At 49.5% G+C, this 17,119-nt stretch overlaps 2 protein-coding genes across 5 annotated transcripts; one reads left to right on the top strand and one right to left on the bottom strand.

The window, feature by feature from the left end:
- Positions 1-684: 684 nt before the first annotated feature.
- On the top strand, positions 685-7,845 carry phc3 (polyhomeotic homolog 3 (Drosophila)). Of its 3 annotated transcripts, none has more exons than XM_072688533.1 (16): positions 685-754; positions 1,227-1,371; positions 1,658-1,813; positions 1,939-2,001; positions 2,252-2,395; positions 2,560-2,640; positions 2,725-2,893; positions 3,011-3,210; positions 3,413-3,841; positions 3,965-4,124; positions 4,250-4,452; positions 5,066-5,234; positions 5,784-5,898; positions 6,020-6,158; positions 6,527-6,785; positions 6,919-7,845. In XM_072688533.1, the coding sequence occupies exons 2-16, from the start codon at positions 1,243-1,245 to the stop codon at positions 7,071-7,073; spliced, it is 2,571 nt and encodes an 856-aa protein (XP_072544634.1). In that variant the 5' UTR covers positions 685-754; positions 1,227-1,242; the 3' UTR covers positions 7,074-7,845. The 3 variants fall into 3 exon arrangements, with proteins under 3 accessions (XP_072544634.1, XP_072544636.1, XP_072544637.1); XM_072688535.1 differs by lacking the exon at positions 685-754 and adding an exon at positions 907-1,102; XM_072688536.1 differs by lacking the exon at positions 685-754 and having other exon boundaries at positions 1,120-1,371; positions 4,250-4,326.
- A 611-nt stretch (positions 7,846-8,456) lies between these two features.
- On the bottom strand, positions 8,457-16,870 carry LOC140562691 (uncharacterized). Of its 2 annotated transcripts, none has more exons than XM_072688538.1 (13): positions 16,798-16,870; positions 14,467-15,277; positions 13,433-13,661; positions 13,151-13,294; positions 12,796-12,866; positions 11,844-11,929; positions 11,680-11,740; positions 11,362-11,437; positions 11,196-11,246; positions 10,556-10,797; positions 10,249-10,458; positions 9,329-9,417; positions 8,457-8,744 (listed from the first exon to the last, which is right to left on the bottom strand). In XM_072688538.1, the coding sequence occupies exons 2-13, from the start codon at positions 15,223-15,225 to the stop codon at positions 8,669-8,671; spliced, it is 2,094 nt and encodes a 697-aa protein (XP_072544639.1). In that variant the 5' UTR covers positions 15,226-15,277; positions 16,798-16,870; the 3' UTR covers positions 8,457-8,668. The 2 variants fall into 2 exon arrangements, with proteins under 2 accessions (XP_072544639.1, XP_072544638.1); XM_072688537.1 differs by lacking the exon at positions 16,798-16,870 and adding an exon at positions 16,255-16,380.
- Between the last annotated feature and the right edge of the window lie 249 nt (positions 16,871-17,119).

Here is a 17,119-nt window from a genome sequence, read left to right as displayed (position 1 = left end):
GCGCGGTGGCGGTAGAGGGCGCCAGAAAGCCGGGGAGCTTAACATGGCCTGCGGTGAACGGAGCTGATTTAGGACCCTTATAATTAGAGAAAAGATCAAATAACACATTAATTAGGACTAGATATGACGTCACCGAACTCATCAGGACTTGTTCTTTTCTCAAACTGCGCGTGCAGAAAATATTAATACTTTATATCATAATAGTTAGCATCTAGAAGAGCAAAATACAGCATATTTACATATTTACATATTTACAAGTGCAAAATTTAAATGACAATAGTAACAATTAGAGCTTATCGTGGATGCAGTGTTCTATTATATTATTATGCTAAATATCTGAGCTTATGGTGAAAATAGTTATGATAGTTATGATGGTGGGGAATAATCATCAATGTATCATTAATAAAGGTTAATGATGATGAGGGTAAAGATATATACAACATCAAAAGGCTCTTTAATATGTATAATATGTAAATGTGTGATTAATATGTAGATAATGAGAAATATTATGTATTAGAAGTAAAATAACTAATAAATGATTATCCGGGATAAATAATCCATATTGATCAATCCCTCCACAGTCGCCTTCATGTGAGTCAGCGGCGCCCTCTGGCGGACATTAGAGGAAGCGCTCAGAGAGTCAGACCTCATTTTTAGCCAATCCCGGTTCAGGAGGCGGGGCGTGTCTGAATACGGGCGGAGAGAGAGAGTGGCGTCTCGCCGTGGCGCGCGGTTACTAGCGAACAGCAGACAGGTAAGAGGGATGCACCTCCGGCCTGTCTCACCTGCAGACTCGGCTGCTGGGAGCTCCCGGGCCGGGTTGCTGGTTTTACTGGGCTGAACTGATGGAGCGGTACTAGGAGGGACGGAGGGCGGGGAGGGGGGTCAGGATGTGCTGCAGGAAGGGGGCGTTTCTTCAGCAGGTTCTGCAGCAGGGAGACGGAGCTCGAGCGGTGCGGGTTTGGGTCTAGTCTGAAATGGTGTGGGTGTGGGTTTAGACTGGAGCTGTGCGGATCAGGTCTAAACTGCTGCAGTCAGTGAACACACACTCAGCACCTCAGACTCCTGCCTGCTTTAAGCCACGCCCACTTCCAGCTTTTCTGTAATTAAATATAGAATTACACATTTTAGAAATGTAAACAGTTATAATTTAGGAAAAATGAAAATGTGAAACTTTAAAAATTAAAAGTAGAGTATCGCAGTGGAGTGACCTCCTGACCCCGCAGAGCCGGACAGTCAGTCATGGAGGCTGAAGACAGCGCTGAAGCCGGGGCCTCCAACGCCACCGCCCTGACCACCACAGTGTCCAGCACCGCAACACCCACCGTCCAGCGCACACAGCCCAGCCACACCGACCGGCAGACTGTTCAGGTAACACACACACACACGCACACACTGTTTAAGATGACCGTAGTACTGGATCACTGGACAGTACTGCCCCAATCACCAGTATGGTCAGTGTGAAGGTCACTGGTGTGTTACTGGGTAATAACCAGTAAGTGCAGACTGATGGGGCGACTTTACATGGTTCTAGAGGCAGGTTGCTAACGGCAACCAGTAAAAGTGGGTTCTAAGTGGCCTTTTATACAAAGCAGGGTCAGTTTCACGTAAAGTGTGTGTGTGTGTGTGTGTGTGTGTGCGTGTGTACACACTGCAGGTGATCCAGCAGGCCGTCCACAGACCCGCAGGTGTGGCTCAGTACCTGCAGCAGATGTACGCGGCACAGCAGCATCACATAATGCTGCAGACCCTCCATCAACAACAGCAGGCCACCTGTTCCGCTGCCCACACCCCGGCAGCGTCCGGTCAGCAGGTGGGTCAGCGGCGTTACCTGGATCCCTCACCTGTGCAGAACCACCTGTCCAGAACGTACCTGTTTTACTCCTCTGCTCTTCTCTCTCTCTGTTGTTTTGTGTGGTCTTCTTCGTGGGTGTCCAGTCTAGCAGCCAGCAGACCGCCTCCCCTCCTTCCTCAGCCAATGGGAGCACAGCTCACACAGCAGTAGGTGTTCTTGGCCAATCGCACGCTCTCATTTAGGCTTCAATGTTACCAAGCAGCACGGCGCGAACCTGAACTACAAGGCTAACGTCGCTAAATAGTCATGAAAGCATACACAGCGCTAGTTAGCATTACCTTTAGCTACATTAGCCTTGTAGCTCCAGCGCCCCCTTGTGGAGAAGCCTGCTAAAAGGCAGGTGTGTGATGGGGTTTGAACGGTGACGTAAACGCAGGGTTTGTCGCTCCGCTCTAGATCCCGCTGCCCAGCTCTCCGCTCTCTCAGCTCCAGTCCCCCAGCGTCTCCGCCTCCGCAGGGGCGATATCCCAGCAGGCCGTTCTGCTGGGGAACGGCTCGGCGCCCGGCAGTCAGGCTCAGATGTACCTGCGCACTCAGATGGTGAGAAACCTCGGCTTGATCTGTAATGAAGGTGATTTAACAAAGCTAGGGGACTCACTACAGCCGGAGCAGCGTGCTGGACCCTCGAGTTCTGGAGCGTTAACCTGGTTCTGTCCGTCCTCTCTGGGTGTGTGTGTGTGTGTGTGTGTGTGTGTGTGTATCAGCTGATTCTGGCTCCTGCTGCCACAGTAGCTGCTGATCTGCCCGCCCTGAGCTCCGCCTCCTCTCAGCCCCCCTCTACACAGGTGAGGCCGCTTCCACTGCACCAGTTTAACGTAGTGTAACTGATACCTGTGATGCTGGACATGTCCCCCCCCCCCCCCCCCCAGGTTCCTAGCTTGGCTCTGCGGACGCATCTCCCAGGAGCTCTCAGTGCTGCCCACAGCGTCCAGCTGAAGGCCTCTCAGGGTCAGACTCTGGTCACCCCCCTCCCGAGAATGTCCATATGTCCCCTGAAGTCCACACAGCTGTCCCAGGCCCTGGCGGACACGTCCAGAAGTAAGTGGATGGTACATTTCTCTTCTCACACATCACTCGAGCTCTCTCACTCGAGCTCTCTCACTCGAGCTCTCTCACTCGAGCTCTCTCACTCGAGCTCTCTCTCCTTTTTGGTAGCTCTGGTGCGCCAGCAGCTGCACTGCCCCCCCGGCCAGAAGGGGGCGCCTCCTCAGTTCATCCTGCAAAGTGGGGTGGCTCAGAGGCAGGGGCAGCCCTTTGCTCTGCGGGTCACGGCGCAGGACAGCAGCCACCCTCCACTGTCCCTGCTGACCCGGACCACACCCACCTCCGCCGCTGTCCTATCACAGCACTGCGAGGTCAGAATCAGAGAGATATGTTACAGGAGACACACAAATAGTCCAAAAGTATTTAGACGCCATCCAACATCAGTACCTGAGCAGGCGTCTGTATACTTTTGGACATATAGTGTATAATTCTATATGAATCATAATAATAATGATATAAACAGTGTTGTACAGGTTTGATTTCTTGTGCATATGCAAAAAAACAACAACACAGGTAGTCTCGAGCCACACCCCTTCTGACCACCCAGCCAATCAGAGCACAGCACAGCAGCAGGCCATAATGGCAGGCGCATCCGCGCTTCCATCGGCCAGTCCGGCTCTACCGGACCCTCCTCCGCTTCACCTGGCTCCAGTGGTGGACCCCCTGTGCCATCCTCAGCCTCTCAGCTGCCCGCCTCCTCCACCACCGCTGACCCTGGCGCTGCCGCGGCTGCCCGCAGCCCCTCCTCCGCCCTCCGTACAGAGGCTGTCCCTGCGCTCTGTCCACGCACTGGCCGTCCAGTCTGACCACATGCTGCTGTCGGAGGATGAGCTGCCCGTGGCCGAGGCGCTGGCCCAGCTGCCCTTCCAGAACCTCCCGCCTCCACAGACGGCGGCCGTGGACCTAAAGGTGCAGCCAAACGCGCACACCGACGACCCGACGGTGAGCACCATAGCATCCACCTAGCAACACCCTAGCATCCCCTAAACGCATCATAGTAACTGCCTAGCAACCACATGGACCACACCGTACGAGTCACCCAGCGGTCACGTTCATGTTTAACAGGGCCAGTCGCTGCAGGGCGATCGTCTGGATGTGGACGGGGTGAGAGAGGAGGAACAGACATCTCCCAACAGGAGCAGGACCCCCAGCCCCCCAGCACTGACCCCAACAGAGGAGCCACAGAACTCCTGCAGAGATACAGCCCAGCTGGACCCACAAACAGGTGACCCTTCAATCGTGCGCTTTTCCCCGGGACTCTAACTTTAGCATGGTTTTGACTCAGCGTAGCTCCAGTATTTTGGAGGTAGGTCCCGTCACCCCCACTCTCTCCTACCCTGTCACGAACAGGTCCATCGGAGCCGTCCTGTTTACAGCCCAGCAGATCCGTGATCCAGTCGGCGGAGGGTGCAGCGCTCCGGTCCGCGGTAAGAAGCTCCAGCAGCAGCTCCCACCCAGCCAGCCAGCGGCCCCCACAGGCCAGCGTTAGACCACACTTCCTCACACACCTCATAGAGGGCTTCGTCATCACAGAGAGGCTGGAGCCGTTCCCGGTATGTCCACCAGGAGGCACTGCAGCCATTCCCAGTTTTGTTCTGCCATGATGCCTTAACTAAGCCCATGGTGCTACACCGCTAGTGCTAAGCCCTGAGCTAATACACAGTACATCAAAGGTAAAGAGACACAAACACTAAATATTTTATGATTTTAGCGCTAAAAGGATCCTTAGCTTTACCACTGAAAACAGCTAAGAATGGCTAACATTAGCTAATGCTTCTGAAAACTGCAGCAATAACAACAACCAAGCAGCCACTCAGAATACCAGAGAAACCCTTACAACTACCTGGATTACCATAGCAACTGTCCACATTAGCTTTAGGTTGATTTAGTTTAAGCTAGCTTAGCTATTGTTAGCTTACCACTAAGTCTGCTAACTAGCTATAGCTAATTCTATCTGACTCTGCTAACTGAAAACATCTGCCGCCAGCTAACAGTGCTGTGCTAACCGTCCTGCTGATGTGTGCTGTGAATGGCTAGACTTCTTCCACCTAGAAAGTCAAAGACACAGCGCCACCTAGTGCATCAAAGTGTCAGGAACAGAGCAACGTCACACATCACATAATTGATCCGTGCCGGGTGCTGTGACAGGTGCGTGTTGCTCCACAGGTGGACCGGGCTTCTCCGGAGAAGCGGCAGCAGCAGCAGGCCCGGCTGACCCAAAGAGCCCGAGAGCTTCCGGATCACGGAGAACCGGAACAGCGGGACTTTCTGCTGGACACAGAGCAGCCGGAAAACTCCTCAGACTCAGACATGGACAACACAGCTGCTGAGGATGGTCAGATATCTACTGTAGCTGAACCGTACTGTATCCTGATTGATCTCTGATCTCAGGTCAGATTCAGCCAATCAGACGAGACGTGTTCGGTATCTGACGTGAGCTTCTTTAGTTTACAGCAGGAGATGCTCATCTCTGTAGACACGCCCCCAAAAGCGTCCGTCTCTCAGATCTCCTCCAGATCTTCATTAGCTGGTAGATGGATGTGGTTTAGGAGACGGTGGGACTGACTTTAGTCTATAAACCTAAACAGAACCAGAACCACAGAGCTGAGGAACGCTGGAGGAACCGGACCTACTTTCAACTCAGCACAGTGTGTGGCATCACTCCGCCCACTGCGCTCCGGTCTGAGAGTGGGACAGTATGAGGAGGAGGATGTAGATCCAGCTTTGGATTCAATGTGAATTCCATTTTTAGCATCTCAGATACCAAACATGTCTGAAAGACTGAATCTAGACTTCATATGGACGGATCCAAAGGTGCGGTCAGAACCGGGTCAGATGGGTTCTGAAAGAGCATGTGTGTGTGTGTGTGTGTGTGTGTTTTCAGAGAGGCTGGAGGTCAGTCCGTTAGATCTCCTGCAGTGCGAGTTCTGTGGGAAGAGAGGCTACACACACACTTTCCATCGCTCCAAGCGGTTCTGCTCCATGACCTGTGTCAGAAGGTACACACACACACACACACACACACACACACACACACACACACACACACACACACACACAGAGAAATACACAGTTGGGTGCTGCTGGGTTCAGCAGTTCTGCTCTTCTCCGCTTGTCCAGCTTTAACGTCAGCTCTACGAGGAGTCTGGCCCTGCTGAGGGCCCACAGAGCGAACCGCTGGCCCGGCAGGCCGATGGGCCGCAGGGGGAGACCACCCAGCCGCATAAACCGCACCCACCGGGAGCACTTCTACAGACAGGTGAGAGAGAGGAGAACAAGCAGACATTCAACAGATCAATCAATCTTAAACTCTCAGCATTAACATTTAATCTGATGCTGATTGATCACTTAGTTATTATAATATTATATAAATATAATTATATATAATAATAATAATAATAATGAAAAACTGCAAAGCAGAAACTGGACTGTACCCAATAATCAATCATCAGTAATCAATATTCTATATATGGTTTAGGCAGTAACCAGTCTAAAGGAGAACTGGTCGCACAGTGTTTTAGTGAAGGTACAGTGTTAGTGTGGGAGTGAGCGGTGTGTGTGTAGTGTAAGCGGTGTGTGTGTGTGTGTGTGTGTGTGTGTGTGTGAGCTCACCTTTCTGCTTTTCAGCTGCAAAGCTCCTACAGGCCGAACACACGGCTGGCGTCGGTCTCTTCACCCCGGGCCGGAGAGAAGGAGCGCGAGGCCGAAGACTCCCCGAGCCCCAGGGCCTGCAGGCTGCGTGGGCAGGTGGAGAGAGAGCGAGGCCGAGAGCAGGAGGAGAGGGAGAGGGAGAGGGAGGACTGCAGCAGCTCCACCAGTCTGCTGGACTGTTCTCCTGCCCTGTGGAGCGTGGAGCAGGTCTGCTCCTTCATCGCCTCCTTACCAGGTACACAGATCAGTCCTGACCACCCTCCATCCATCCATCCATCACACACCTCATCAGGCAGGTGTTTCTAATAAAGTGGCCAGTTAGAGTGTAGTCACATTAACGCTCCTGGATTTGGGTGTCCCTCCTGCAGGATGCCAGGACATGGTGGGCGAGTTCCGCTCGCAGGAAATTGACGGCCAGGCCCTGCTGCTGCTGACCGAGGAGCACCTGATGAGCGCCATGAACATCAAACTGGGGCCAGCGCTGAAGATCTGTGCTCAGATCAACTCCCTCAAACGGCCTTAGACACGGGAGCCCAGAAAAGCCACCAGGGGGCGCTCTGGACCCGCGTTTCATCTGACCTACGAGCGCGAGCTTTGATGTTACAGTTCAAGACAAGATTTGTTTGATGTCTGGAGTTCAGACGCTTTCTAGTTTCACACTGGAGCTACAAGGCTAATGTTAGCCATTAGCATTACACATCACACACTCAGTGCTCAGTTCTCCCCAACACACAGGCTTATACACTGTTTCTAACTCCGTTATCTAGAACATGGACTTGACATACATGCTGGTATTGTTTATAGCCACGCTAACATTCTGCAGCTGAGGTTCTAGATAACAGAGATGTCAGAAAGCACATGATCAAGTCTGTCCACACTAGCCCCATTAGCCTCGTAGCTCCGCTGCGAAACTAAAGAACCTGCAGGATCTCTGGCTGTAGACCCTTTTTGGAGGTGGGGGCCTGTAGAGGGACGCCCCTGCACTGGTCTGAGGTTCGGTTCTCCTGGTTTAAGAAGCTGAGAACCCTAATATTATTAATAGCTGACCCGTGACCCTCCGTGACGCTCGCTTTCCTAGAAGTCAGACCAGCTGGTGAATTCCACTCACCTGAGATTCAGAGGAACAGTACAGGACGCTACAGCACGGCTGGCCGGGTGAGGCTGCGCTGTAGATGACAGAGAGCGGTTCTACACAAGACGGTTCTAGTGAGAGATGGTTCTAAAAGGGCGTGTTAGCAGCAGTGCCCTGTCTACTGTATGTTCTGTTGGGTTCGCTAATAATTAATAAATCGTTCTTTTTTGCTCTGCAAGTATGTTTTTATATAAGACCCACTTGAGTGGATTGCAGTGCTCTTCACCATCCCACAAAAACACCATACACTATATGGACAAAAGTATTGGGACGCCTGCTCATTCAAAGTCTCATTTGAAATACAGGGGTTTTTATATTTTTTAAAAATGAGGCATTGGTGAGGTCAGGATGTTGGATTTTGATCACCACCCCACCTCATCATCCCCAACTCACTGCAAAGATACAGGATGGAGCTCCACCACCATCATTCCAGAGAACACAGTTCCTCCACTGCTCCACAGCTCCTCAATGCTGGGGGGCTTTATACCCCTCTAGCCCACGCCTGGCATTATTAGACAGCATGGGGCGAACAGGGTTAATCAGGTGTATCTGCTCTAGAGAGTCCTATTCTATTCTATTCTATTCTATTGGAATGATTTCCACCTTTAATTAGTGTATCCCACAGTGTAGATGGTGATACTGAGGACCTCGTCCACACATATTCAGATAAACCTGTCTTAAATGCTGTGAGGTACCAGCGCAGCAGATTGCTCAGAGGATTTCCTGATTTAGTTCTGGCTGATGAAGAAACATCACATCATAAAAAAAAAAAAATTACAAATCTGTGATCGTTTTATTAAAAATATTCTTTCACATTCAAGAAAATAAACATGTTGTGTTGGGTCACATGATAGTGATTTGTAATAGAGTGTAAATGCAGAGGGAGGATTAAAAAAGGAGGGCGGCATCATGCACCTCCTCCTGCTGCTGCAGAAAGAACAGCTGTTCATCACTGGACTCATGCAAGCCCCTCCCATCAGGAGTCGTCACAGCGACGGCCTCCCGGCGATGGCCTTCAGCTTCATCTGCTGCTCGATCATCATATCAAACTCCTGCCGTTCTCTACGGGGCACAGAGCGGAGAACCGGATTAACAGAGCCGATACGCTCAGTCTGGAGTGCAGTGTGGCCACTTTATCAGAAACGCCACCATGATGGTGCACAGTTAAGAGACTGTAGCTCGTCTGTTGAAGGACAGTGTGCGTTAGCCATACTCTATTCTTTCATCAGAGGCCGGTTTCTGAACACAGAACCACCCCTGTCCGGATATTTCTGTCTGAGAACGGACAACCACCTGAAAAATAAAGGGTCCTGTGCTCAGCAGACACAGAGAAGCTTCAGTCCGTAACTCTTCGCCTTCATAGTGGAGCTGCAAGGTGGGTGTTTCTAGTAAAGTGGCCAATCGGTGTATGCACAGGGTAGGTGGATGTATTAAAGTGGACACTCGATGCACAATTCCCGAAATAAACAGAGCACAAACCCCAGATTTCCAACACGACTTGAAGGAAGTTCTGGACCTGCCCATAGTTTTGAGCTTCTCTTATACCTAACAGCTGCATCACACACAGTGAAGTACGGCCATGTGGTGCAGTCTGGGTAGAGGTGGTTGGTTAAAGCAGAGCGGCTCAGGAAAGCCCCTCCCCTCACCTGTAACTGTGGCACGGCCCTTGCCGATATTTCTCCTCAGCTTTGTCCAGGGACAGCTGGTCCACTCCTGCTATAGCATAAATGATAGCCTGGATATGAGAGAGAGAGAGAGAGAGAGAGACTATCAGTGAGGAAAAGCTGCTCTGTTTAAACTACTCTGCTGATCCTCCAGGCATGAAGAAAGACTACACACACTAAATGCACGGCAGCTACACTCTACAGGCCTTCAGTCCAGTACAGGTGTGATTTACCTGCTTTAACACACCTGACTCGGCTCATCAGTCTGAGCAGGAACAGCCCCGAACTGTGCTGGACTAAAGCCCTTCAGGACGGATCCGGGAACTTGGGGCAGATGCTGGTATCTGATACTGTTACTGTGCTGTGGATGGCATTTGCACAGGTGGTTGCTAGGTTGTTACTATGCGGTTGTCAAGCAGATGCTATGGTATCCCAGGTGGTTGCTATAAGGTTGCTATAGGGTTGCTAGGCTGCTATCCTTTGCAGTTGTCAAACAGATGCTATGGTATCCCAGGTGGTTGCTATAGGGTTGCTAGGCTGCTATGCTATGCAGTTGTCAAACAGATGCTATGGTATCCCAGGTGGTTGCTAAAGGGTTGCTAGGCTGCTATGCTAATGTTAAGAGGATGCTATGGTAGCTCAAGTGGTTGCTACAGGGTTGCTTTGCTGTCACTATAGAATTGGTTATAGAATCACAGGGGGTTGCTATGGAGTTGCTAGGCTGTTACGAGGTGGTTGATTGCCTGTTGTCAAGGTGCTATGGTTTCCCAGGTAGTTGCTACTTAGCAACCACTTAGCAACAGATCAACTGCCTATGTACACCCTGGTAACCATCTGGCAGATAATATTAATACTATGAACATCAGACTCGTGGTCTTGCCGTCCAGCCCCCAGAGGCTCACCTCAGGCAGAAGCACATCCAGTATGAACGGGATGCGGTCAGTGTTCTCCAGACTCGTGCTGGTCTGGTCTGCGGACTGACACAGCTTCTCCAGGTACCGGTACACCTTGTCCACCTGCTGGTCATCCTCCAGGTACACATCCACCACCGAGTGGCTGCAGCTGTGCAGCGCCTCCAGCCACTTTGACGGCTCCTGACCACAGATCACGGCCTGGAGATGGACGTTAGTTCAAGGGAGGAACAGATTTTCTGCTCAAGCCTGATTTTCAGTACATACTGGAACTGCTTGTTTCCACGCATCCTCGTACCTTTAAGCGGCCTTCCACTCCGCGTTTCTTCACTATGAAGTCCACCAGCCTCTGGTTGGCACGGTTACGGGCGGCCAGCGACCGGTCCGGCAGCACTTTTTTGAAGTTGGGCTGTTTGATCTGCTCCTCCTCGGGTTCTCCTGCGCTTTCTCCCTCAGCCTCCGGCTCCTCGCTCAGAAGCTGCTGGCTGGGGAGGGCTAGCTCAGACGCATCATTAGGGAACTGCCTCCTCACCGGATAACCTGCCAATCACACAGCATCACTGCAGCCAATCACTGGAGGGCTTAGAAGAAAGGTACATTTCACAAGTTGTATGCTCCTAAGGGTCCACATATTACACCAGAGATGCTGAATAACTCATAGTGGATACAGAATAATTCACAGCAGTTATTGAATACTTTATAGCAGACAGAAAATAACTGATAGTAAACAATAATACATAGCAGTTATATATTTATTTATAATTATTAATTAAGCTAAATAATTTCTGAATAATCAGCACATACAAAAAATTCTAAAGGCATCTTAATGATTCAAAGTAGATACTGAATTCATAGCGGTTCCTGAATAATTCATAGTAGAATTATTCTCTTACATGAGTGAATGTGTGACACACAGTGGCATCATATGAAGAACTTACTGATATCATCTGTGAAGTATTCAATGAAGGAACCAACAAAAGAGCCACATCCTGCAGGCACAGAAAAAGCTCGGTCAGTTTGGGTGACGTCCAGCACATCTGTCAGACTCAAGCCCACATCTAAGTGTGTAATCAGTAAGTGTATGACGGGGCAGGGGTGAAATACCGATACGGATTCTGTAGTCCGAAATAAGATCCAGAGACCAGGTAATAACATCCCCATACGACTCTCTGGCTATGTTCTAAAAAAACACACAACATGGCGTTGATGTGACGGCAAGCACTCAGCAGCACTGCTGTCGGATATTCCGATATTAGTATTCCATAAAACATGCACACATTAAAGCCAGATAAGGTGGAGGCAGTGTGTAAACAGCTGCTCCAGTTCTATTTCTGCACCCAGTTCGTTTTACTGAACAGACTCGTGGTGGAATTCTTCTTAAGGTACTGAATCATTTCCTGAATCAGGTTCGCTCAGGCTTACCACAAACCGGTCCGACTCCTCGCAGTCAAACGGCTTCAGCGTCCTCAGAGACACCGTGAAGCTTCGCCAGGGGAAGAAAGAAGAGGGTTCACGGTAATGCTCCTCACACAAGCACAAAGCACCACCAGTCCCCATCCCGACCCCCTGAAGCCCCCGAGACTCACCCTTTCCTGATCCTCTTCTTATCAAACAGGAGTTTGTCAATGAACACAATGCTGGCCTTCTTACTCTTGTGGTTCACACTTTTAACCTGCAGAGCAGAGTCATCATCAACCCCCACCAAACAGACTAGCGTACAGATCTCAAACATTATAGAGCATTATAGAGTGCCCCCTACGCTTCCTGTAGTGTATTACAGTCTGTCAGAATGAGCGTGTGGATCATATGAACATTATAGAGCATTATAGAGCGCCCCCTACGCGTCCTGTAGTGTACTACAGTCTGTCAGAATGCATGCGTGGATCATATGAACATTATAGAGCATTATAGAGCGCCCCCTACTCTTCCTGTAGTGTATTACAGTCTGTCAGAATGAGCGTGTGGATCATATGAGCATTATAGAGCATTATAGAGCGCCCCCTACGCTTCCTGTAGTGTATTACAGTCTGTCAGAATGAGCGTGTGGATCATATGAGCATTATAGAGCATTATAGAGCGCCCCCTACACTTCCTGTAGTGTATTACAGTCTGTCAGAATGAGAGTGTGGATCATATGAGCATTATAGAGCATTATAGAGCGCCCCCTACGCTTCCTGTAGTGTATTACAGTCTGTCAGAATGAGAGTGTGGATCATATGAGCATTATAGAGCATTATAGAGTGCCCCCTACACTTCCTGTAGTGTATTACAGTCTGTCAGAATGAGCGTGTGGATCATATGAACATTACAGAGCGCCCCCTACACTTCCTGTAGTGTATTACAGTCTGTCAGAATGCATGCATGGATCATATGAACATTATAGAGCATTATAGAGCATCACAGTTTGTTAAAGTTTGTTAAAACCAGAGTTTTTAATGCAATAGTTGATTTTGTTGACAATGCAGCCCTCAACCACCCCTGAAAGCCACATCAACTCGAACATGAGCCATGTTAGATTATCAACTTGAAGTTACCTACCATAGCAGGCCAAAAAGGGTACTTTCTGAGTTTACACCACACACACAGTCCCTCTCTGATGGAGGAAGGCTCTAGAATAAAGAAAATACAGCGTAATGCAGGAATGGATGAGGACAGTCATGAGAAAATCTCTTCAGCACCGAATTCATTCAGTCATGTGTGTACTTTTTAACTGCCTAAGGGCGGAGCTTCACTCTGGCCCTTTTCTGGACCTGAGAGCGAGAGATGGATTCTGACTTTCTGGTTTATAAACTCACACAGTCGCTGGAAGAGGAGCTCAGAGGAGCTCAGAGGAGCAAAACAAGGTAAAGACCTAAATTCCCCTCTGGGTTAAATCAAGCTCCAGGTGACTCACTGTGATTGGTCTGCTGTAAGAAAGATGGCAGCTCCTCTTCATCCTCATCCTCCTCCTCCTCCTGCAGTGAGAGCGAGTGGTTAATAGCCTCCGGCTCCTCCTGTAGGCTCAGCTCAATGGACAGGTCAGACGACATGTCCTTGTCTGTAGGACAAAATGCAAAATCACTAATATATAAAAAAGGCTTAAATATGTGCATGTGTGTGAATTTTAATGTATTAAATATCCTGTGATGAGATTTTTGGGACAATACTGGCCAGTCCTACGTTAAGACCCGTTTACCTGACTCCAGGAGCTCAAAATCGTGGAGCTCAAAGCGAGGTCTGACCCGGTCGGCCAGCTGGTTCTGAGGGTCGACACCTGACCCATCTTTCTTCTTGCGGCTTTTGACCGGTGCTGCCGCGCCCACCTTCCGTTCTCTCTTCTTTCTCTGCTGAGCTGCTGGCTTGTCTGGAGCTTGAAGCTTCAGAGGACGACCTCTTTTTCGTGGAGTAACATTCAAACATTTTCTCTGGTTGGCAAAAATATATAGATTAATGCATTAATCCACTGATCATTCTTCAAGATCAGTCCTAATTTGTGGATCATATGAACATTATAGAGCATTATAGAGCGCCCCCTACGCTTCTTGTAGTGTATTACAGTCTGTCAGAATGAGCGTGTGGATCATGAGCATTATAGAGCGCCCCCTACGCGTCCTGTAGTGTATTACAGTCTGTCAGAATGAGCGTGTGGATCATATGAGCATTATAGAGCATTATAGAGCGCCCCCTACGCTTCCTGTAGTGTATTACAGTCTGTCAGAATGAGTGTGTGGATCATATGAACATTATAGAGCGCCCCCTACGCTTCCTGTAGTGTATTACAGTCGGTCAGAATGAGCGTGTGGATCATATGAACATTATAGAGCATTATAGAGCGCCCCTACACTTCCTGTAGTGTATTACAGTCTGTTAGAATGAGCGTGTGGATCACATGAACATTATAGGGCATTATAGAGCGCCCCCTACGCTTCCTGTAGTGTATTACAGTCTGTCAGAATGAGCGTGTGGATCACATGAACATTATAGAGCATTATAGAGCGCCCCCTACGCTTCCTGTAGTGTATTACAGTCTGTCAGAATGAGCGTGTGGATCACATGAACATTATAGAGCATTATAGAGCGCCCCCTACGCTTCCTGTAGTGTATTACAGTCTGTCAGAATGAGCGTGTGGATCACATGAACATTATAGAGCATTATAGAGCGCCCCCTACGCTTCCTGTAGTGTATTACAGTCTGTCAGTTTTGACAGTGTTTGCATTTTTAATCCATACCTTTACTGGACTCGAATGGTCATTGCTCATGTCACGCCGTGGGTCGGGAGTAACAGGAGTGTCCAGAGGCACTGTGGAAAGGCACGTGGCGCCCACGGGAGTGGAGCTAAATGCTGGAGAGGGTCGACGTCGACTACCTTTGGGCGTGCTCAGTACGGAGGTGGGTAGGTCAGGGGTGTCCAGCTGCAGACTGGAGGATAGTGTAGAACGTGTGCGAGGGGCAGTGGAGGGTTCTGTCGGGGGTCGGTGCTCGACAGGCTTTTTAGAGCACCGCACCCGTCTCACTTTGGCTTTTTTTTGAGGGGCTTCCTCAGAGGTGGCCGTGCTGCTACAGTCCACAACACGGGCGCGGCCACGCAGCCTGCCTGACGTTCTTTCCCCATCAGCACCCAAATCTGAGCCTCCTACCTTCTCGGGTACAGGCTGTGTCTTTTTCCTCCCTCTCTGAGGTCTTTTTGGCGTCCTTTGAGGGCATACGGCGGTCTGTTGAGGCACGCTCGGTTCAACAGCCTTTGAGCTTCGAGATAACCTTTGCGGCCCATTGGCTGGCGCTGCCCGTGCGGACGAGCGTAAAGGAGGAGTCGGTTGAGCTTCAGGTTTCTTTACATTTCCTCTTGTTTTTCTCTCCGTTTGGGAGCTGCGGGGTCTCCGCCGTAAAGCAGGCCTCTTGTGTCCTGCGAGGACCTCGGCGATGGTCCGACACGTCCTCTCGGGATTCTTTCGGAGCCGTGAGGCGTGGCTATCTTCTGAGGAACTCATGGTCTTGGAGGGCCTCAGCTGTCGGAGACGTCATTCTGCTCAAGATGCTCGTCTGTAGCAAAAACACTGGAGTTAAAGGGAGGAAAGGGGCGGGGCTAGGGAGTCATATCACCCCGCCCCCTCCCCAAACACAACACCCACATCCAGAGAGAAGCTTATCTGAATGAAAACAGAGGAACATCAACAGCAGCTTAATCAGAGAACTGCAGAAGTCCAAACTCTCACCACGTCTTTACTAGATTAAATGATGAGTCAGAAAGTGAACATTAACATCACTGTTAGCTTCATGCTAATAAACACGCAGATCCGCATAGAGGTGCTGGCAGAGCTAGCTAGCATTACTGCAGTGGTTGTAACTCTATATATACTCATAAACATAAACAAGGGCTAAAGTGCGCAGATGTGCTTAAATAAAGGGTTAAATTAACGCACAATTATCCATCATTACAGATCTTACAATAACACTACACTTAGCACCGCTGTTTGTTTGGACGTTTGGACGTTGGTGACCAAATCCAGGTCCAGGAAGTGGAACTCCGCTCCGGGTCTTGGCTCCAGCTGCGTGGCGGCTGCGCTGTAGGCGAGCGGAGCTGCAGCAGAGCCGCCCAGGCAGCTCGAACAAAAGCCCGGAGCGGAGTTCCACTTTTCTCCACCTGGATCCGGATCTGGATCTGCTCTTTCTGAAGTTGTCAAACTGGAACTGCCCAATCAAACATGCTCAAACAAGATAAGTACTGATCGAAACGGATCGATAAGTGAATCTCCACCGATAAGAAGACGCTTTCTAGCTGTAATCAGGTCCCGCGAGCCCGATTTGGCTGAATGTTGACACTCAGCACCGCTGTAAACACTCCGCTAGCGTTAGCTAGCTTAGCTTAGCGCGGTTAGCCAGCCAGCCAGCTGCGGTAGCCAGCGCTGCTGCAGCGACACGTCTGCACAAACTCAGCAGCTCAGCAGATTCCTCTCCACGAAGGAACACCAGAGGAGCAGAGGAGCTCCTCCGAGCTCGAACTACGGCGAGATACCTACTCATTACTCAGAGGGTCTGCGGTGTGCGGGGCAGCAGCACTTTCGCCTTTACTCTTCCGCCACTTCTGACTCGAAAGAGCCGAGCAAGGATTCAGAAGAACCGAGCTAAGAATCGAAAGCGCCGAGATCTGAAAGTGAATCAGTTATCACGCAACAGAACCGAGCCTGTTTTACAAACAATCGAGTTATGATTTAAAGGAACCGAACTATTATAACAAATAAGAATTATTTAAACGAATCCGTTCAAGAAAAAAAAAAGACATTTTTGATGCAGAAGAACCGATTCAAAACGAGCCATGATTCAAAAGACCTGAGTTTTGATTCAAAACAAACTTGAGCGAGCACTGATGCTTCATCATTCTTCAACTCAATAAAAAAAAAATCAATAAAATAGGATTAATACAAAAAATAAAAGAATATTTCAGAATCAAAACCAGAGATCAGAGATTTTTATTGATTATAGGTGATCACAAGCTAAAGTGTGAGCTGTGTGTGTGTGTGTAAAATGCAGTGTGTGTGACATCAGAGATACACAAATATTACCTTCTATGAAATACACCTGCAGCTCAGAACGGTTCAGTTTCAACAAGCAGCTGATCAAAACTATAATTCTGATATAAAAATATGACACGCGTCAGAGTGAATGCTGGGTAATGTGTCGGGAGTCCGGGTCACTCCTGAAGCTCACAGCTCCCTCTGCAACACAAAACACAGAACACCAGTGTGAACACAGCGCAGAGTCAACCCTCATCTCCATCAGCCCACAGCCCAAACCCATCCGAACTGAATCAACACCGAGCTTCTTTCAGTCCTGATTAAAAACACGCTCAAGTTCTCATGGAAAAATAGGAGGTCAGAGTGAGAA

This window comes from Salminus brasiliensis, chromosome 9 (assembly GCF_030463535.1).
Source record: "Salminus brasiliensis chromosome 9, fSalBra1.hap2, whole genome shotgun sequence".
Taxonomy (NCBI): Eukaryota; Metazoa; Chordata; class Actinopteri; order Characiformes; family Bryconidae; genus Salminus; species Salminus brasiliensis.
Note: the sequence above shows the minus strand (reverse complement) of the source record. Positions and strands in the feature narration are given on the sequence as shown.